Source organism: Magallana gigas, chromosome 2 (genome assembly GCF_963853765.1).
Source record: "Magallana gigas chromosome 2, xbMagGiga1.1, whole genome shotgun sequence".
Taxonomy (NCBI): domain Eukaryota; kingdom Metazoa; phylum Mollusca; class Bivalvia; order Ostreida; family Ostreidae; genus Magallana; species Magallana gigas.
The window spans coordinates 58,406,441-58,430,425 of record NC_088854.1 but is presented as its reverse complement, the minus strand read 5'-3'; the positions used below and the strand labels follow the sequence as shown (position 1 = coordinate 58,430,425).

At 34.9% G+C, this 23,985-nt stretch overlaps 1 protein-coding gene across 4 annotated transcripts; it reads right to left on the bottom strand.

The window, feature by feature from the left end:
* Positions 1–1,243: 1,243 nt before the first annotated feature.
* Positions 1,244–23,601, bottom strand: LOC105327337 (oxysterol-binding protein-related protein 6). Of its 4 annotated transcripts, XR_010711413.1 has the most exons (25): positions 23,460–23,601; positions 20,741–20,900; positions 18,054–18,302; positions 17,137–17,190; positions 16,283–16,393; positions 15,889–16,042; positions 15,421–15,582; positions 14,545–14,630; positions 14,285–14,395; positions 13,692–13,893; positions 12,890–13,023; positions 12,678–12,806; positions 12,323–12,427; positions 11,239–11,302; positions 9,322–9,497; positions 8,676–8,750; positions 8,431–8,568; positions 7,770–7,833; positions 7,598–7,676; positions 7,170–7,305; positions 6,733–6,877; positions 5,597–5,723; positions 4,821–4,943; positions 4,188–4,655; positions 1,244–4,137 (listed from the first exon to the last, which is right to left on the bottom strand). XR_010711413.1 is itself a non-coding variant. In XM_066077490.1 (24 exons), exons 2-24 carry the CDS (start codon positions 20,864–20,866, stop codon positions 4,547–4,549), a joined length of 2,859 nt encoding a protein of 952 aa, XP_065933562.1. In that variant the 5' UTR covers positions 20,867–20,900; positions 23,460–23,601; the 3' UTR covers positions 1,244–4,546. The 4 variants fall into 4 exon arrangements, 3 of the variants coding, with proteins under 3 accessions (XP_065933562.1, XP_065933564.1, XP_065933563.1); XM_066077490.1 differs by having other exon boundaries at positions 1,244–4,655; XM_066077492.1 differs by lacking the exons at positions 20,741–20,900; positions 23,460–23,601 and adding an exon at positions 19,320–19,499 and having other exon boundaries at positions 1,244–4,655.
* Positions 23,602–23,985: the final 384 nt, after the last annotated feature.

Sequence of the window (23,985 nt, the reverse complement as noted above, 5' to 3'; positions counted from 1 at the left end):
ATAATGAATTTTAACATGCATATTTCCGCTTGAAATTAACAAATTATGTCAATGTAATTAGTCTTTAGTTGAATATTTCCAACTTAAAATCTGAGACTTATCGGTCCGTTCTATAGACCTTGATATCTACGACCTAGTGGCTAGGCTAGCTGCTACGATCTTGAACGCAGCCCAGGTGAGAGCAAATCAACTTTCCATCATCAGTTTGTGACCTTGACCTTACCTTTGACTATTTCTTGTTTTGCATTGATCTTCAATGAATAAAATATTCAAGATATTATTTTGTCTCAAAGCTTCACACATAAATATTTTACTGTAAATTATCAAAATCTGTCGAATTTTTCTCAACTTGCCCTATCCAATGACCTTATTCCTCATTCCTTATTTTCTGTTGGCTCATTAAATCAACATAAAAACAATGTGATGGCAAGCAATGTTATTTCCCTGTTGCATAAGAATAAAGAATTGAAGGGATTCATAGGAAATTGTCATTATATGTGTATCAAAATTCAAATAGAGATTCTGTTAGGTGAGAACAATTCAACAATATTGTAATTTTCTTGCCTTGATTTTACTTTTGACTTTGACATTCCAAATTCCATATACCGGTATTTGCATTTAGCTCAGATTGCAAAGCATCTGGCTCATTGGTCATAGGTGTTTATCAGGCCAGTTACTCAAAGGTTGCATGTTGCTTCAAGGCCCATTGTGAACCGTGGATTTTGTATATTGTGTTTTTAGACAAGGCTTTTTATCTGCATTGTCTCATTCCAACCAGCTGCAGTGGGGAACCAGCTTATGCTGGGGGGTAAAATTGTGATGGACGGTGTCCAATCCAGGGGAGTCAATGACCCTCATCTGCTTAGCTTCTAAAATAGAGATCCGAGGTGAGCTTAAAAATGTTGCATAAAAATGTCCATCTTGTCCTCTGAACAGCTATTCTTCAAATATATTTTTTTCTGTTCGTTTTAGAGTACCGTAAATCCTATTCCTTGACCCACATTAAACATTTTTGTTTCTGTGCTATTCCTTGACCCACATTAAACATTTTTGTTTCTGTGCTGTATTCTTTGAGGAAAACCAATTGACTACTTTTCTTCAGAATCTTTCCATGGTACTTTGCATCATTCTGAGATTTTGAAATCTTAATTTTTTATTTGTTCTATTATAAATTTCATAAAATTCTCAAGCCCATATGCAACCTTAGAAATCTTTGATCTTTTAATATAAAAACTCAAACAAGTTTGTCTTGATAAATTCTTTTATTAGGTGCAATTTTTCAAACAAAAAAGCATATTATGTTGGGTCAATGTTTTATATTTAAAAAAAAAACTTCCAGTGCAATATACACACAATGATAAACCATGATGCTGAGTTAACCATGAATTAAGTCTCAAAAAGTCCTTATGAAACCCACTAAAACAAGGAATGTAAAATCACAAACTGATATTCACTCCAAACAGAACAAGAGGAAGGTGTAACCTATACTTGCCACTTTTGATCCTTTCTGAACATTTTACCACCCTACATTTATCACACTCCATTCCGTACACTTTACCATCTTACATTTATCAAACACCCTTCTGTAAACTTTACCACTTCCTTAACTTACCACACTCCATTCTGTACACTTAAAATTTACCATTTTACATTTACCACACTCTCTGCTGTACACTTTATCATCCCACACTTACCACATACAATCCATTATGTACACTTTACCATCCTACATTTACCACACTCTCTGCTGTACACTTTATCATCCCACACTTACCACATACAATCCATTATGTACACTTTACCATCCTACATTAACCACAATCCATTCTGTGCACTTTACCATCCTACATTTACCACTCCATTCTGTACACTTGACCATCCTACATTAACCACACTCCATTCTGTACACTTGACCATCCTACATTTACCACATTCCATTCTGTACACTTGACCATCCTACATTTACCACATTCCATTCTGTACACTTGACCATCCTACATTCACCACACTCCATTCTGTACACTTGACCATCCTACATTTACCACATTCCATTCTGTAAACTTGACCATCCTACATTTACCACATTCCATTCTGTACACTTTACCTTCCTACATTTACCACACACATGGGAGTAAGATCCTTATTATAAACACTACATGATGTTATTGCTGGTGATTATACAAGATACTTAATAAATCCAGTTACCGGGTACTCCCACTACAGTTCAATATTTACCTAACTACTGAAAATGTGTACACTGAAATCTCATAAGAAAACTATGTTGTATTCAGAGCCTGAAATGATCTGATCTACCTGGAAGTATTTCATCACACAGTGAAGTTTTTAGTATCGATATAAATCTAGAGGAAGGAAATATCCTGAACAATGAGAAACTACCGGTACTTAGTAACTTATACTGTACACCATTGTACATTCCTGTTATCAAATGAATCTCTCTCTTATAATTTGAGTACTGTTGTAACTTATTCTCATAAATAAAAGCCCCTTAAATTGATTTATTAATTGCAAAGTAAAAAATTTATTAATGTTTTATGGAGAAAGCTTATATGGGCATTGCCTGCTGTCTAATCCATGTATGTACCAGGTAAATATATACCTGTATTTGCATTATAAAAAATATGTTCAAATCAAATAAAAAAAATTCCTTTAACATACTTTAGAGTTGAGAGTAAAAATGCAATTAAGTAATTCATCAAAGACAAATGACAAAATGAGTTGATAATGCAAAATAATGACAGAATATTCCATAGTTCATATGTATAATGTTTTTGGCAAAATATGTCATTGAAAAATTTAAAACTTTTGGTAAAACTAAAAACTGCAATACTGCAAATAACATGTAGTCTAATAATGTTACAACTTCACAATACGTGAACATTGAACAGTTTCTAATATCATTGATGTGTTGTCATGAATATAGAAAAATTCCACATTTCAAACACAACATGTGATACAGACAACAAAGTCTTATCTAAAACCCTTTGGAAAATTGGAATGTTCAGGAATAACAAAAAAATAACATGTGTTATATAAACATTTCTCCCACTTGCCCAATATCACAGATGGTCTACATGTGAGGAACACAAACTCAAGGCTAAAAATAGCTCTGATGAAACAGATATTTGTATATTAGTACGTATTGCACAATATAGTTATAACAATTTTGTTAATAATACACTGATAGAAATAAATAACAATCCGGTAATAGTATTATAACCATTCTTCTGTTGGGGGTAATATGCAGTACATAGGCAGTAATATGCAGTTCATAACATATCTGTATGCTAAAATGCATAACAATGAAATAACACTGGAATATATATATAACAAGCAAATCACAACAAAACGTGTATTCATATCATCAGAATATTTAAGGAGAGATTCAGAGAAATGATATGTCAGTCAATAAATGATAGCTTTTTCACTGCAGACATGATTAATACTTTACAACATTGCACCTAACGCGAAGAGGAGAATTTATATTCACTTATAAAAGTACACAATCCATTTCAAACAAATTTATAAAAGTTAAACAAAAAAGAGACCATCTGAGATTCTGATACATTGTATTGAAGATCTGTATTGTTCATTGAATGCCCTTACAAACATTCGCAATAAGTATTGAATTCAACAAAAGGAACTAGGTACATGTATATGATAAATTGATAATTCTACGTGATAACCCCATCAAAATGGTTGTTTAATAAAGACAATACAATGATTGTGTTATAGTCAATATTTAAAAGCAAAACTATGTCTAGATAATTATTACACAGGTAGATATTGGAAATTCAATATTGTGTGGGTAAAGTCAAAGCACAAATCTTAGATGGCTATGACCATCATAGATAGCAATAATGATAGATCATGAAAGCTTTGAAGGTGATGAACTCACAATGTTTGCATTGGAAACTTTGAGGTACCCAGAGTCTAAGAGGTGATTGATAAGTTTTTCAAAGGCTAAACTCATGGAGTCTATAGATTATTAGAGGTTCAGGATCCAGTTTTTAGACTACCGAACCTAAACAAACACTCTGTGGTATACGAATCAGTCTCCAGATCACCACATTATGAATATTTATCAGACTTGGCATCAAGTCTCTAGATCACCACAGCCTAAATAGTGAGTCTATTCCTTATCAGACTTGGCATTAAGTCACCACAGCCTAAATAGTGAGTCTATTCCTTATCAGACTTGGCATCAAGTCTCTAGATCACCACAGCCTAAATAGTGAGTCTATTCCTTATCAGACTTGGCATCAAGTCTCTAGATCACCACAGCCTAAATAGTGAGTTTATTCCTTATCAGACTTGGCATCAAGTCTTTAGATCACCACAGCCTCAATAGTATGTCTATAGAGCATCAAAGGTGACATTTCTATTCCAGAATTTTGTTACACAATATCATCATTTCCTAATCTTCGTTCTGAAACTACTAAACAATGAATCTGACAATTAACAGATCCTGAGCAGTAAGTAGATATATGTGTAGATCTATAAATAATCTCTGCATTATCTCTCCATTTCACCAAAGCTTCGGAAGAGAAAGTTTGTCAAACCCTGGGTCTCTCTTCATTTCCCAATATTTACAGTTAAATTCATAGCAGTCATGGTCTTTACTGTCATCCACTTTGCTGAAAAAGTTACAATAAATCTAATGAACATAGTAAATAAAACTTTTACTAATACATATATTTATGAAGGTTATTCTTATCCCATCTCTCTCCAGAATTCTTACCAAAATCAATTAAATAATTTGTATTTTTGTGATGATCTTGTATTATTACTGGAATTCTTACCTAAACCAGCGGGACACATATTTGATCTTCTGCTGTTCCCGTACTTTCCTCTCATCCCTCTGGAGTTGTTCCACTCTTTTCTTCTCCTCCTCTGATCCCTGTATGTCACCCTCCTCCAACAACCTGAAGAGAGTTTACATCACCATCAGGATTGATCAATTAAGCCATATACAGTCAAACTTCTTTATCTCGACCTAAATGGAACTAAGAACGATGCTATAATGCTCAGAGAGAGTTATAGCTTGTACTGACTGTGTATGGAGTGTAAATGGTCTCTACATCACTGCTTTACTACCTGGGATCTTCATTGCCACCTTTGACCATTATAGCTAACTATACACACCTCAGATCTTTATTGCTAACTTAATCCACCTTTGACCATTATAGCCAACTATACACACCTCAGATCTTTATTGCTAACTTAATCCACCTTTGACCATTATAGCCAACTATACACACCTCAGATCTTTATTGCTAACTTAATCCACCTTTGACCATTATAGCTAACTATACACACCTCAGATCTTTATTGCTAACTTAATCCACCTTTGACCATTGTAGCTACCCACCTCTTATCCTAACTTTACTTTAAATTTTAACTACTTTTGATCCTCAGCTCTAAGCTTACCCATCAATTACCCTCATAGCGAACTTTACACAACTTTGACCATTGTAGCTAACTTTTTCCACCTCTGATCCTTATTGCTCATATAACACAATCTCATTTTCAAAGTTAATTTTAATCCCCTCTGATCCTGATTGCTCACTTTACCCACCTCTGATCTGGCCTGAATCTGGTGTCTGTGATAGGCAGGAACTTTGCTTCATCTTTATTCAACTCGTTCAGCTCGATGGCAAATCTTGTGAACCCATAGTACAGCTCATAATCATCAGGCATGGCCCCTGAAAATTCAAACCATTTATTTTTTTCAATGCACAAACTGTTCATATTAATACATGAATAATGGATGATGGTCATTTTTACACTGTATACATATAGGTAAAAAAGTCTTGGCCTATTTTAAATACTAGTATACTAGTATATATGGAAGTCATTTTAAATATGATTTTTGGGAGTTGATTTTAATCAACTCTCCTATGCAGTCACTCTGACAAACCAAAAGTGAAACAGTGTTTGAACTTAGCACAAATCATCACCGCTGACAAGTCTTAGTTCTTGAATATAATAGAAAAATTTGTATGCTAAAGCTTTGTTTTTCAAGGAAACTTCTCTATAAACACTTTGAAAATAGTAAGATTTTATATAATACGAACAATTTAGATATTCATGTAGTCTCCTGTATTCCTACGCCAGAGTTTAATATAGTATTCAACCAAAAGCTCGGCTGTCTCCGTAAATCTCCGACAAACAGAGAGGCTCTCTTGCTTGTCGGAGATTAACGGAGACAGCTGAAAGTCTGGTTGAATGAGACTGGAGTTCAATATCAATAGTGCTTGGATCCATACAATTTTTAGAATTGTTTCGATTACTAACACATAGTTTGAAATCTATCTTTAAATATTTCACAACATGATTCATATGGGGTTTCTCTAAATTCTTGTCTGAATAGTCTAATTAAAATTCATATTATAAAAAAGTGCGTAATTTAAATACAAACTAGAAACTAATTGCCACGCAAGATAAGTTGATTTTAAAATAAATGATAAGCAATAAAATCAACTCCCGTCAGTACTTCAGTACTTTGTTAACTACATTGACTACATCAAGTAGATGTAGTTAAATGGAGCAATAATGAAAGGTTGAACAAATAACTTGGTACATAAGTCTTCTGGAGTTTTTGTTGATGCTGACCTGGCTTACACACAAACTTTGCAAAAAATTAAGAATAAAATTATCTCTATACATATATACAGTAGTGGTGTGCGAGTTTCTTTGATTGTTGGCACTAACCTGGCCTCCATATACAGCGGGAACTTGGAGCATGTCCGTAATACAGAGCTTCGTTCCACTTCCCAAACAAATTGTGGACAACCTTTCCATCAGGACTCAATATCTGTCCATACACCTCATGTCTACGAGATGAGAACTGTGTCGCCTACAAAACAATACATACACCTGTAATTACCTGTACCAGTTCTACTGACTCACAGTCAAATAAAATACTTCCCACTAAAGGTAAAATACATATGAATGTTCATGTTTTTCTTCCTTTCCAGATTGAGTGCACTGATTATAATTAATAAAGCAGGTGTTGAAATACATTTATTTTAAGAGTAAGTCTAGCCTTTTACAGATTAGAGTTAATGTGTTTATATTTCGTAAACATCGATCTACACTGTACATTTACTCACATTATTACTGGTGTGTATATATCTTTTTGTGCGTACCTTTTTAAATGTGAGTTTACAGGTGATTCCTCCGTTCCTGATCTGCATTTCCCCATACTGGTCCACCCAGCGCTGACCCCCCAGGAGATTGTGGACACAGGTTGTCACTTTGTTCCATGAATAATGCTCTTTATACCTGTGTAAAATACCAACAACAAATTAGATCTCCTTTATTTCATCATCTTCACAACTATTTAGTTATTGATAAACAGAATGTTTAAAGGGATTATTGACATTTGCAAGCTGCTTTTACAAGTAATTTACATACATGTATATTATCCACAAACCATGAATATTATAATGTCAGTGTATAAAGTGTATACATGTATTAGATACTTTTTTTCCTGACTAAAGTACAGGGGAACTACAAAATTTGACCTACATAAAACTGGACAATTTTACCAGGAGATACAATATTTGTGACCTACTTTGGCAGATAAACATTCACGTGTCCCACAGGCTGAAACTCCATCGATTTCCCCCAAAATTTGGTTTTTATTCTGGTATCTGAAAAGTAAACATATTATGTAAAAATATCCTTCTGGTGAAATGAAAATGTAGTTTTAAAGAATGCAGATTTTATGATACATAGCCACCCACCTTGCCAGAGAGTGAAGTTCTTGGATTCACAGTGACAGGCCGACACCGGAGGATGATGGCTCACCTGTCAATACACAAGTACTACAATTCAATTCAGTTTATTGACATGACCATGTTGGCATACAGTCAAAATGAAATCAAATGACAGACAAAAGAATATTATAATTTAAAGGCTATAGAATGCACAACAATTTCATACAATTTTTTATAGTCCCTAAAACTGTTATCTCTGCATAAATCATTTATCTTAGTAGACACATAGACATTTTGTAGCATTATAATTACATGGATTAACAATATCTTTAATGGGATCACTATCAGAGTATAATTTATCATTAAAAATATCAAAATATTGAAATCGAAGATTGTCATACACTGGACAGTAAAGCACAAAATGTTTTGTCATAACATACTCAGAAAGCTTCATCATTTTATTAGTCTTCTGAGGACCTACACCTAAGACAACTTGCAGCTGTTAAGTATTCCTAATTCACTTTATTATATTAACTGTTAATCTATCATAACGAAAATCACTTCATCTAACAAAAACATGCATTGCCAAGTGTGTTTCTTATAAGTACACGTAATAACGATGTTTTAATGAAAGAACTACCAGTATTCTCGAGAAAATTATTCAAGTTTTGCTGCAACACCTGGTTACCTGTTCAGCCACGAACTTCCATCCCTTGTCGTCCCTCACTAACTCGTAGGTTTCCCCCAGGATAGGGTTGAATGGTTTGTGTCCCGCCCTGTACCCAGAACTAGCGTACCCACTGACAGCAAAAGCAGCTATACAGATCTAAGGGAGGGAAAAACCACATAGAGAGGAGTACATGTAGTGGTAGACTGAGAATTACAGAATCAAGACTAGTCTGTAGTTATCTAATTAAGTGTATGGAATCTGACCATTCTCTGGTAGGGGTCCTGGTTTTCGGCGGCTCGGTCCAACAATTCACTGTACTCCATCTCCTCACATAATCTCTACAATATGTCAACAACAACTTACAGTCCTAAGCTGTACAAAGTAATGGTATCAGGGCTATAAAACTACGACGAGCTCACTTTTGATCCAAGTCTAACTCCTACACAATGCATACACTGTATATATTGTGGAAATGTGAGACTGAGATCAGAAGTGAGCTGGTCTTACTTCTATGGCTGTGGAGCCTGGTGCAGACAATGACGATGTTAGTCTGGTTGTAAAAGCTTTATTCTGTGATTTATTTTTTATTTCCTTATCATATTTTATTTTGCAACTTTAAATGATGACTAATACAAGATAAGCTGTTGCTGTGAGTCAATACATTCCTAGTGGGTAAATTCCTAATAATTTTATAGACTGTAGATATCTGTTGTTTAAAAATCATAATTCATATAAAATATATTACATAATTAAATCAAAGAAACTGTTTTACTCTATAAAGATGTCATTTTTTCCCTCAAAAATGCATTGTAAAATCTTAATTTGGTTATTGCATTGCGGGATAAACAACATTTTTGATTCTATAAAAGTGACAAATTGTACGCCCCCTTTTCATATTGACCCACTGACCTGCAGCATACTCAGTGGTTCATTCAGAGTGACAGGCATGGAGATCTTGGTCAGGTCCTTCCCAATGTTCTTGTACAGGATGTTCCACAAACTGATGTCCCCGGAGTCCGGCTTGGGAACAGGAAGTTTGGATCGACGTCCCGTCTCAAATGACACGGACAGTTGGTCTTCTGATACTGGAAGAGAGAAACCAAAAACCTAGCATGGGCCTTGAGTCATGCAAGTCTCTTCAGAATGTACTGTTATTCATTTCATTAGGTTTCAAATAAACTTGTTTTATTAAGCGGCTCTAAGTGTGTTGTGTAATAAACTGCAAGGTGTAAAAAAAATAATGGTAGATTTTGAGTGAACATACATGTCGATATAATGAAAAAAATTAATAATCTACACTTATCTACAAAATCAAAGAAAAACTTCAACATAAGTCCTAAAGAAACTCAACTTAATTTAAAAATTCTGACATCAACACTGATGGTAAAGGCAACAGATGAGCTAATACTAGTAACTTGGATATACAGTGTACCACCTGATAGACTATTTACTCAGTGACAAACAATTCCTGTTTGTTTTGTCACAGGATGTAATTGTTAGATCTTGCTGTTTTACCTACACATAACTTCATGAATAGGCAACTTCTGTATGGTAATATTGACTGTTTTGAAATTGTTACTGTGCATATAAAATTCTTAGTACAAAACACACTCACATGCCAAAAGTAGATAATTTATAAATCTTTTCATTACATATTCATGTACATGTATTTCAATAATATTAGCTATTTTTTTCTCTTAAAAAATTGTTCCTTGTTCCAAATTCATTTCTGGACAGATTTTAAGAATTAGGTTTGTTTTCAATGTAATATAGATCTATGGGAAAAAAGAAGAAAAACTGATACACATAGCAAGTGAGTGTAAACATACATGTATTTTGAACTTTTTCTATTTTCAAAATCTGATTACTTATGACTTACTGTTACAAATTATAAGATGTATTACTATAATATTTCATAAATATCATTACATGCATCTTAAAGTGTGTAAAGAAAAATGTATAAGCTAAATAATGTACATGTGAGTATTTGTTACATACAGTACTCCTTCAAATGTTACATGGACAAGTATGTGTAATTATTAAAATGATTAAATCGATTCAGAACTCCAGACTACATGAAAAACTTATGAAATCATTGTCTCAGCACTGCACAAACAGTTTCACCAATTCAAAGAATAATGTTAGTGCAGATGTCCAGTGAAAATCAAAATATTGAAATAACAATTGATCAAACCAAATATCAGAGCTATGAATTCTCTAAAGTACTGGAGTGCCGATGATTAATAAATCTGAATATCTTACAAGCTGAAAATAAAACTTACCATCTAGAAAATCTGTGAGGCATTTACAAACAACAACATTGATATATCAGAAACCATTTTGTCAGGGGTAACGTTTAAATACCACCTTACAACATCAAATCTATGACAACAATCACACACTTTTCCAATGTTATCCATAAAATACAGAGAACATCAAAACAAACAATACACTGTACAATACGTAGATAGGGGAAATATCAGGAAGCTTTCAATTCGGATGGACTTTTATTACTTCTTAAAACATTAAAAAGAGTAGATACTTAATTATTGCATCCAAATTTGTAATTTATTGCTGATATTACAGGTTGAAATTTAAACCACCTTGAAAACAATTTCAATAGAGAAACCCATACAATTCCTACAATTTAAAATTTAACCAGATTTCAGTTTCAATTTCTATCCAAAATAAGACAGTACACTACAACAAGTCAAACACAATTAATCAATCATAACACAGGACAGGACAGGTTACAATGATGACTTATTCAGGCTTACAATATCAACACTCGATACCAATCAAATCCCTGACCATGGAGGAACTTACCGCTCTGAGCTGCATTGTACTCTGTGTCATCATTCTCACTGGAGATGTCGTCCTCATCAGTCCTCTAAAAGAAAAAGAATACCTTCATTATCATCATGTCCTGCGTTACAGCAATGAATACAACTGAATTCAATGTTGTTTTAATCTGATCAAGTAACTTGACCTACATTTAAAAGTTGAACAGAGTGATTTCTATTACATGTATTAAAAACATGGCTCCAACTTATTGGTCCTTATGTTACAACTTGATTACATCAAAACAACTGACTTCTGATAAGGAATCAAATGTTATAAAATTATTCAATACCACTGACCTCTGAAGAGGACCCAGACACTATATCCCCATGTTACAATGATAATGCAATAACTGGCCTCTGATGAGTGTCCAGACACTTGGTCCTCATTTTACAACAATAATACCACTGACCTCTGATGAGGACTCAGACACTTAATCCATGTTACAATAATCATTAAATACCAATGACCTTTGATGAGGACCCAGAAACTCATTCCTCATGTTACAACAACAATGCCATATCACTGACATCTGATGAGGACCTTGGCACTTGGTCCTCATGTTACAACAATAATCAATACCACTGACATCTGATGAGGACCTTGGCACTTGGTCCTCATGTTACAACAATTATTTAATACCATAGGCCTATGATGAGGACCCACACACTAGGTCCTTATTTTACAACAATTATTTAATACCACTGACCTCTGATGAGAACCCACACACTTGTTCCTCAATTTAAAACAATAATTTAATACCACTGACCTCTGATGAGGACCCACACACTTGCTCCTCAATTTAAAACAATAATTTAATACTACTGACCTCTGATGAGGACCCACACACTTGTTCCTCAATTCAAAACAATCATTTAATACCACTGACCTCTGATGAGGACCCACACACTTGTTCCTCAATTTACAACAATCATTTAATACCACTGACCTCTGATGAGGACCCACACAATTGGTCCTCAATTTAAAACAATTATTTAATACCACTGACCTCTGATGAGGACCCATACACTTGGTCCTCAATTTACAACAATTATTTAATTCCACTGACCTCTGATGAGGACTCTGACCCAGACCGGTTCTCCTCCTCTGCGTCATAATACTCGGACATAGAGCAGGTGTCAAGGGACGTAGACTTGGTCAGGTTTGAATGGTCCTGCAAATAACAGAGAAAGCATCAACAACAGCAACCATACTAATATTGATTGTATTATCAAAGAAATATGGAATGGAAAAACTCAGCTATATAATGGTCTCAAAAACCTTACAATATATTTTTAAAATTTATTATACATGTACAAGTATCTACTTTCACTTCCTTTTGATTGATGACTGTTCATAAGCATTAACAAACACATACATTTGGATTGAAACAGGTTTAAGGTTTATCATAGAGTATGACTAACCCTCTGTTCACTGTTAGGAGACATTATGGGAGATGAAGGTGTCTGTTTGACGTCCGGATACGACGGAACCAAAGAGTCTGCATGGATCCTACTCAGCCTTGCCTTAAGATCTGTATTCTGTCGGATAGCCTGCAAACCACAACAATTTCTTAGTCAGCAGTATCACCTTAAACTAACTATGTCACAAGGACTGTGCTCTGTAGGACCCTTACCTCGTGCAGGTTCTGCTTCAAGCTGACTACAGCGCTGGAGGGCAGGGCAAGGTCGCTGTCCATCTCCAGTGCCGTCTTCAGTCGCTCCCTCTCTGTGGTGATGATGTGTAGCAAGGACTTCAGGTTCTGGTGAACTAAAAGATATCACAGGTAACTGGTAAAATGACTTGCTACAAAGATCACGGGTTACAGGTAAATGATGAACTACAAAATAATAGGTAACAGGTAAAGTGTTGTACATCAAGGATCACAGGTAACAGGTAAATGTTGAACTACAAAAATCATTGGTACAAGTAACAGGTAAAATAATGTAAAAACTTTTTGGTGAACTACAAAGATCACACATTACAAGTAAAATGATGTCAATGAATATATCTCGAAGATCCTGAATAAAACTTTGTCTCAGTCAATATCGCTCAACTGTGAACCAAATACCATATTCACAAGAGGAAAGGTTACAAATTAAACAATTAATGTAGATCACTTCTCCTTTGACTGTCAACCCTTCATTTGGTAACACAGTTCAGACAGAGCTGACTTTCCCCTCACACCTGTAGAGAGGTAAGCTGACACTGACCTCTGTCCGCCTTGATACAGAACTCTGCATCCCCCCCCCCCCCATGATACCTGTAGACAGGTGAGCTGACACTGACCCCTGTCCGCCTTGATAAGGAACTCCTGACTTCCCTCCCCCTCTCCCCCATACCTGTAGACAGGTGAGCTGACACTGACCTCTGTCCGCCTTGGTACATAACTCTGGATCCCCCCCATGATACCTGTAGACAGGTGAGCTGACACTGACCTTTGTCTGCCTTGGTACAGAAATCCTCCCTCAGCTTGATCTCGTTGATGTGCTGTTCGTGGGCACTGGAGACGATCACATGGTCTGGCATGCTGCGGGGACGGTTGGTGTGGTCGTTGGCGTACTGGATCAGGTTTGGGTTAGAGCTGCTGTTCCTCATCTGGACAGTATCAATCCCCGGGGAGGGGGGAGTTGCTGTGGTCTGAAAGTGATCCCCGTTCCAGAAATAAGACACAGTTTTGAATGAGTGTTATCAATAAGATGTTTAAGATTTCAAACTTTCAAATTGTTTTGGGGATCAGTCACTGATAAGGTCAGGTGAATAGAAATATAATATTTATCCTAACCACTTTGCATGCATTTTAATTTTAAATGCTTTCACTTTAATACGAACAAATAAGAAAATGATAGCAAAAGTATTCCTAGCAAAATAAAACAACACCAGATTCAGTACTTTATGACATAAAATCAGTGACTTTATTGATCTGTTTGTTTTTGCCAGAGATTTGCATCAAAACCATTGACAGATACACAGTACATACAGGTCTGCTGTTAGCAACAACTGACTACCGTAATAATACACAAGTACATACAGGACTGCTGTCGGTGACGACCGAGCTGTCACTCTTTTTATCTCTCTTTCTGGAGCTCTTCAGTCCCAGAACCTTCAACTTCTTCTTGTCCGCAATCTCTGTTTCTTTAATCTTAATATGACACACAAAACAAAATAAATATAAAAATGTTTCTCTGGGTTTTCTTGTTTCATTAATAAGCAATCTTTTGAAATACATTTTAATATATACATGCAAACTGTCATTCAGAAATGGTTCACGCATACACAGAATCTACTGACCTCTTGGGTTGAAGCTAGAGGAAGATTTTTCAGCAGATGTAGATCCTCTCTAAGGTCACAGAGTAGTTTCTGGGTGTCCTTCATCTCTGTAGATAAGTTCAAATTTGACAAAATCATCATCAACAGCAAAGCCTGTCTCACATTGTACCAAGTTCATTTCAGCATTCATTTTAACAGGACCATTCATTATAATATAGGAATTTTAAAATGCTGCTATATTTTAACACAATTTTTATTTTAATCTTTCAGAATATTTCTTCTAAATATGTTAAGCATTAAGACAGTCCTTACAAGCACTATCAAATAACTTCTATCAAACTATTGAAATGAAGGAAAAATTTATCTAACAAATTGGCCCTCATTGTGATATCCATGAGCCAATTTAAGGTAGTATGGGACACATCCATATTGTGACATTCTTCCTATCAAAATAAACAATAAAATCAAGTATAATTTTAAAGATGTTTTCTTTCCCAAAAGGGTTACCTACCAGTGTAGTGCTGTCAGTTGGAGCTGTAACTACAAATTTGTATGTCAAGAGTTCAAATCCCACTGGGGCTTTTATGATTTTTACCTTTCCAAAAAATTTTATAAACTTTCATAACATGTTTTTAAGTCAAATAATGTAAAATTTGAAAATTCAAACCAGTGAAAATATTTTGATTATAGTGCAGCATTTTTATCCACATTAATATTGACAGGTGCCCCATACCTCCTTAGAGCAAAGATAATTCTTAGCGGTAAGTTATTGCTTTATAATCACAACTGTGTTACGGCATATTAGAACAGGGATAAAAATATCTTTTTCACAAGCCTGATTGAGGGGGATACTTAACACAATTTTGAAACAGCATTGTTCCATTACTTTGTACACACCTTTACTGCACTGTTCAAATCCGGCAGTGTCCAGGAGCCAGGTGGCGACCCGCCCCTGGGACGAGCTCTGGTTCTTGAAGCTGGACTTCCTCATGACGGGGATCACCTCACTGGAGCCCATCAAATGTCTCTCCCTCTTGAGGGACCCCGGTAGATTCATACCTGCTCACACAAAACATCATGACAAACTATATATTTAACTTATTCATTCTTATGAGTGAATGTTACATTGCAAATAAAAAATGTTAAGTGTAAGTATGCATAATGATCAATTTTCTGGGTGCAACTACATCTAACTATTTCATACTTTGGTAAGTTTCATTAATAATTTTCCTATATTTTTAATGGGCAATAAAGTTTTTTGAATTGGATTCTCAAGATTTAAGAGATTCAGGAGACATCTTTAGAAATATGAATAATATCAAAAGAAAGTGGATAAATCCAGAACAACACTGTGGATATATGTACCTGGAGAGAAAGGCCTGTTCAGATCTTCTACAGGGGAGGTAATTTCTGTTAGTTTGGGGGATTCCTTTGTACCGTATGCAATCTCATGCTGTCTGTACAGTCGATGGTGCTTGAAGACATTCAACCACTCGTCAAACATCTTCTTGTCTTTCATCTATAAAAAAAAAACTCAATTCAGTAATCATTAGAACTAAATGTATCATTGATTCAAAGCATATTTATTAAGCCGTAATCTTATAATAGTATTCAAACATCATAAATAGTTCATTCTGAGGTAATCTTATTTTAACAACAGCCAGAAAATGCCATGTACTAGGTAAAAAACTCTATGAGTATTATTATTAACACAGTGATAATTCTTCAAATGGAAGCTGCAGTACTCCATATAACTTACTTTAAGGTGATACACGATATCTTCAGCGTCTATGTCGATCCGTCGTGGATTTTTGTAGGAGACCACGGCCAGCCCTGTGTCAATGACGCCATGATACTTCCCCTTCTGTATCTGTACAGAAACAGCAATTATAACAAACCACCTTAAAATATCTTCAACAACCAACTCCTTCACTTGAAATTCTTGAATACTAGAAATTAAATTCTTTAAGTACCAGTAACAATCATTGAAATGTCTCATACATTTTTCCATATTTGATTTTTAGTCAGCATTTTCTGCAGAGAGATCTGTCTTTGAGATTTCCTAAGAACCGATATGATATTCCTCTTACCTAAATTGCAATGCTTAAGTCATCGGTCATAGTATGAAAAAGTAAATTAATATGACGGCACCTCAAACATACATAAATAAGCACACTCATAATTTTGCTAAGTGTTCCCTCAAAACTGTTAGCATGATTAATAATTGGACCAAGTTTTTTAGACTACCTGTTTTTGTTTTAATTATCATTAAGCAAGAACAGTTGAATTAGTGTTTTATTGTGAGAAGACGCAACACACAAGATAGTGGCCATGATGAAAGCTATAAGTTGTTTTATTTCACCCAAACTGCTGTCTTTCAGCACAGTTCCATTACAGCCAAACACATAATGTCAGTAAGGGTACTAGTATAAGTGTAATAGGAGTCTTTGAATTATCAATATGACAGGTGTCATTAATTAACTTCAATCAATCCACCAACATGCTTGGAAATGCAATTAGTTGATTAAAAGCATTAAGAAGTGCAAGCAACCTTTTATGTGAACATTGAATTGGATATTGTTTAAACATTAAAAAGGAAATAGAGATACTTACATCTGAGGGGGATTTGGCATAGTAAACAATGCCCTTCTCTACCACAAAGTATCTCTGAAAAAGAAAGATGTACTGTGTATTTACTATAATCTAAATCATTAACTACCCACATACCAGTAGATATATGAGGCCTAGAAGTATGTAGATGTATGTACATCCACTGTACATATCATACAGGGAAGCCAGGTGTAAGTTTAATTATAAATATGTACTATAGATACATGTTTAAACAATGAACAAGCGGAATGCACAGAAACAATAAGATGTGGGATCAGATATGAAGACAACAGGCGCTCAATATACGGAAGATTGTTGAATTGTTCTTTGTCAAGGTTTCTGAATGGGAGATACAATTTATGGGACAATATGACAAAATGAGCTTTCCAGATGTAACAAATACCAGGAACACGTAACACCAGAGATTACAGAGATCAGAAGTAACAAACTGAAGCACTGTGTTCATGCTATTTAGTACAGAGGAGGATATCGGATGCCTCAATGTTTATGTCTCATCATGTTGCATAATTAATGTGAAAATTCTTTACAAGTGACAAAAGATCTTAAATACGTTATAGACTACAGTTCTGTAGTTGGAGAACACTTTGTGTAACAGTATACGTATGATTGTTATTTGACAATTTCTTATATATTAGTCAGAAATGTATATCAGTTTTTTTTATGAAATCAATTAACTAACACAACATTCAACATAATCTAAATCATGATTTTGAATCATTTTAAATTAATTTCAGTTAAAGGAACCACAAGAACATGCAAGGATAAATCTGGACACATTTTGTTGGGGGTGGATTCCTGCATCAAGTATTGAGATGAGACTACAGCCACCTCATCATACCCTGAGTGACCACCTGCACCTTAATATACCATAAAGGCACCTGTATATGATTGTATCATACCTTATGCCATCCTTTGAGCGGCCAGCGCCGTCGCTTCATCAAGAAGCCACAGAACTTCTCAGGTTTCTGGTCACACCGCACCCCATCCTTCAGTCCTTCCAGAATCTCCCAGTCGTGGTGTCGCGTTTTCCGAGACTTGCGGGACTTTTTACTGGAGGTTGATTTGTGTGTACTGTTCTGTCTCTCTGGGGCGGAGCTTTTGCTGTTGTCCACCTGAGAGCTGGTGATCGATACATCATCTGACCCATCCTACAAACAAACCAACACAGTTAGTACCATCACAGATTCCACAGTTAGTACCATCACAGATTCCACAGTTAGTACCATCACAGATTCTGGTCTAGTTTTCATGTGAATTCTAAACAATACAATGAGTTACAACTATATTTCTTACAATCTGGGAAACATAAACAATTTTTACATACTTCATCTTGATTAGAAATAAAAACACCCTAAAAGCATTACATTAAGACTTCCTCAAACCTGTGACTTCCTATCCATTTCTTTTTTCCTGTCCACATTTTTCATTGTCAGATAATCACTAGAAGATTCTATAAATAGGGATCTAGTGAATGTCTGTGTAATCAATCTTAGGAAGATACAGAATGTGGAATGAAAATATTTAAGTGAAAAAGGATGTTCAACACATTGAAAGCTCACAATGGGTTTGTTTTTATCCTTGGCAACTTCCTCTCACATACTGAAGGCTAAGGAGATGGGGAAGGTACATGCCATTTGTACAGTCATAAAATGTGAAAAGTACTGAGCATGCACCACACTAGGCCTTGTATTTACTGGTACATAGACAGTACATGTCATGGATGAAGCAACACTAAGGAAATAATATTGTTTTATGTATATGAATATTTCCCGTGAAAGTGAATTGAACAGAGACTTTAAACATGACACCAGTTTTCACAGAGAGATTCATGATCAAAGTCTAAACTTAGAATCGAGTATACATGTATTTCATTTCCGTAAACAACCAAGTCAATCTATTTCCCAGGTTGACAACCTCTGTTAAGCCTGGATGTACACAGTCTAAGTCCATCAGTCAGGGAATAACTTTTTTACTATCAAAGTATTAATTACAAACTGCACTGTTTTCTTCTTCACAAATTTCCATCAATATATTTTCTATCTGTCATGATCATAGGGAATTTGAGATACAGAAGGTCTGTCCTGATAGACATGATAGAGAGAAGAAAAACAGAGAGCTGTAATAACACACACTGTCACGTATTACAGGATGTCTCAATCACTGACCTTACTCCTGCTTGCCATGTAGCATTCCTAGGACAGTGTATTACAACTTAACACCTGTAAAACACAATCAACACGCGCCTCACGGAGACCCCTGCCAATTAACCAACGACAGTGTCCGGCCCGACACCCCTATCCCACACACTGACTCAACACAACGGACAGCTCGTCAAAGTTTACCTACAGACGGGGATTTAAGGAAGTAAATTTCATGATATTCAATCAGGATGAAGGATGAGTTTACAAAAACCTAAGATTTCCTATTTCAGAGTGCAAGCGTATTACTTAATATAGATAATTCTTCATTTTCACCAAACAATATGTAAAAATGTAAACCTTTTGTAGGCTACTTGTTGAACTTGTTGACAAAAAAATTTATGAACAGCCATTTGCCCCTTGCAGTGGGAGCATTGCTCTGAGCATTCATTACTTTATTGACACATCACTGGATAAAGCTGAAGAACAGCCTTCTCATGCATGAGGGCTTTACTTATAGAGCTGACAGATAGGCCAGCCACCTTCCTCCTCTGAAGTTAAACCAAACATGGGTTAAAAGTCTCAAACATCTTGAATGTGACTGTGTATTCATAACCCAAAACTATTATTTAGCAAAAATCTTGACAAACATGAGCAAAGATAAATATATAGGGTTTACAATATCTGAGAATTATGAAAATTTAAAAAAAAATAATTTCTATGAAGAAAATCAATATCAAAATCTGAACATATTTCATCAATGGCTATTTTATTGACTCAGCTGTTCACACCAAATCAGAAATCTGACTTCATGCCTGCTTATAGAGCCTTAGTGATTAAAACTTCAGGTTACTTAATGCATCAATACTTTGGCTGTGATGATGAATCTTCCATCATCAGTACAAAATACTTCAATTATCTTATTAACACAATATAATGTGCAACAAAATTTTAAACCAAGAGTGCTTTACGAAATAACAGAGACTGAATTATTAGTTAGATAATGCATTCGAAAAGTGCAATATATATACCTTTGAAACTGATATAACTTACAATTTGAAATAGTTGTAAATTAGAAAAACACTTCAACTCAAATCTTTTCCTTTCCTTAAGTACTGTAAGATCAAAAACTGTTAAAGACATAAGTGGGTCTCTATCAAACATAAATCCTTGCAGTCTTTATAAGCAGTTGCAAGGGCATTGTTTATTTCATGTAGATCAATCAGAAATGAAATATTGACGAATAAAATCAGTGGCAGTGTTGAGGGACTGTAAATGGGTTTAAAAACAGTTTCAATCATCTACCTTCACTTCTATATTCTGTATGCTGGTTCAAAGTCAAACGATATACCTGGTATACACCTGGAGTACTTTACAGGTAAACTGTTACAGACCATTTTATTCAATCTACGAGAGTTTTGCTTTCAGTGAGTTGATATGGTACTTACCGAGTCAGAATCAGATTCGCTGTGTCTGAACTGATGTCTCGAGTTGTTTTGAGATATCTTGCGAGATGATCCTGGTGAAGCATTGAGAAGTGGCAAACTTTTGACTGGCGAGATATTGCTGGACATCCTGAATGTTTTATCTCAACCTTACTCCACAGCCCTGAAAGCAGAAATGTGTTAGAGATGATTACATAATAGTCATTAAATACAGGACAACGAGATTAAAGAAGTGGGCATAACGCAACAGGAATTACCCACACAAGATGTATATCAATAAAAAATGTGTGCACTTGAAAATCAAGACAACAGTTCAGAAACAATTTGCACAGAAAGACAGTGAAGAACATATATTCAAGTAAAAAGATCCCAGTTCTCACGGAAGGAGATTAAGAAAATGAAATGAGAATGCTGGCTACATGCCTCACTAATAAAAGGTTACTCAACCCAATGAATTTTAAGCAGAAGAAAATTTTCAATTTGCTAACTCTCAATAGCATTTTCTGAAACTGGATTAGGCAATGTATAATTGCACCTACAGGTGAATATCATTAAATGTGTTATCACTATTTACTACGAATGTGAATTCTGACACAAAACATCAATAGATTGCATCAAGTGAGTTTGCCAGAACAGACACAGAATCCTTGATACCAATCATGATCTGTTTTCAAGCTTCAGATCTATACAAATTAATAAACCCTGGTTTTACCACTAACTATTGCTATTTCCTCGAGATCTCTACAAGTATCTATCTACAATCACATCCATTAAACCATTGGAGTAATAGCTAGAACATACCTCATTTATAAACTATCTTTAATGGTTGTAATACATGAAAGTTATCCCATAGTCTTTAAAAACACTCCATCAATATTGCACGCTCTGTAGAAATGATACGGGGGAAACCTTCATTTGTTAAAATGTAATATTTATTAGGAGGGGATTGTTTATGACTAGGCCTGCCAGTAACAAGGGATGAGGGTTTCTCTGTGTTTGCTATCAGTGATGCATCAGTAAGCTCCCTTGCTGATGCACTGTGTAGTTTGATAGAGTGCTCTCCAACCTGGGACTGAACTTGGCTTGTGTTTGTCAAATGATTTCTGATTGATCAAAAAACAATCATGCTTTAACAAAACTAAACAAACTTTCTTAAAATGTATTATCTTCCACCACCCCCTCCCAGTTCTCTGGGCCTAATGGGCCCGAAATTCTTAGACATGCAAGGACTAACTTTTGAAGTAGGTCTTATCTTGTGGTGAAATATAAAAAAATATTTTATTGTTCTAATACATATTGTGATGTCTTAATTTTCTTAAATAGATTCATTGAGCCCAACTCTGTTGTTTGCTGAATGAATATCAATATCAGTGAAGCAAATCCATCAATTAATGCATGCTAAACATTAAAAGGACTTAGGTAGATAATACAAATATGGATTTAACATGAAAAGGCACACACTATATTCAATTGGTGGATCAAAATGAGAGATATGAGCAATGAAGTATCACTGGTCAGCTTGGATCAATGAAATCAGACCATCAGACCATGTGTAATGAATTTAAAAAGTACAATTAAATTACCCTGCATTCAATACATTTACTATAGAATCCAGCTGAGGTGGAAGAGCATCTGTCACTATTATCATGGTGATCTGTATATATGCACTGCAGACATGTGATAAATAAAATAACAAAATACATCTATCTTCACAACTTCATGCCAAGCTAGATCAATTCAATTTCATTTAAAATGCTTGGTGTCCATTGGGATTGTGTGTATATAAATTGCCAATTGGGAGAACTGTTGATTGTGCCAATAGGCATAAAAATGGATTATGACTTTGATGATTCACTGAGTATCAATACATTGCCATTATAATACAGTAAAACACGCTTATAACGAAGTCCCAGGGACGGGCAATTAAACTTCGTTATAAGCGTAATTCGTTATATCCGTCAAATTTACAACATGAAATAGAGTCTTGGGGAATGAAATTCACTTCGCTGTAAGCGTCAATTCATTATAAGCGTGTTCGCTATAACCGTGTTTTACTGTACACACTCAACAGCTCAATAAACAGCTTTTAATAAAGATGAATCTAATTTAAGTCATTGCTGTAATTTTTTGGGTGAAAATCTTAGTTTGTATAAGAAATAAATAAAATTTAACAAATGAGTCATTTTGATGTATGTCTCATTTTGTGTATTAGGACCACACCTCTGTCATATCACCTGTGTATTCCATGCTATTCACTGAGTGGGATGAAAGGGGGGAGAGGTCATTATGTGGGTCATCGTTATTTTCTACTATAAATGTACATCAAAAATGGAACATATCGAAGTAGCACATTCATTAATAATGTTCATATCAAATCTAATTTGTATACATTGAATATAAATAATGTTATTATCAGTACAACTGTACAATGGGCCTTAGTATATAAATCTGACTCTTTAGGTCATTTCGTAACATAAATCGTACATCATAACTTTGACAATTCTTGTACACATCAAAGCCATAATAAATAACTGAACAGCCTTGCTATCAATGTCAACACATGTCACATTAAGCTGATTTAGCAATGCCGTAGTTTGTCATCGATTAATGAACAAACTCGTGCTCGTACACCAACTTTGACCAAACAATGAAAAATAATAAAAAGTTGGTAAAGAAGAAGTACTTTAAAAATGATATATCAAATAAATTAGCATTAACTTACAGATATCAACTACAATCCATATTCTTTTCGTCCGGTGTACTCTGAGTCGCCATCTTTAACTACAGTTAACAGATAGGAATTATTCCCCTTGTTTACCTCAGTGGCGGATCATGGAATTTGCTCAACAACATTACAATGATGAAGGTACTCTTATCTTTTAAAAAGATACGGTAGAATGCACCAGATAAAATAAGTAATTGTTCAAATTTCAACAATTTCTTTTCTCATGCTTATAGGATATGATATTGAATATTTAATTTTTTTTATTTGACCAAAAATAAAATAATATGTTGAGAATATTTAAAGTGGCATTATCAAATATGTCATATTTGTAAGCCACAGTGAAAAGGGGGAAATCGAAAATTTGTTTGTTTTTATGTATGAATGACACAGTTTCCTTTCTAACGAATCAACTCTTGGATCTGCACCCCCCCCCCCCCCCCATGAATTTGTAGGGAGTTGTCTTCCCATTGCAATTTATAGATGGCGCTCTCTGAATAAACAAATAATAATAATAATGAGATAA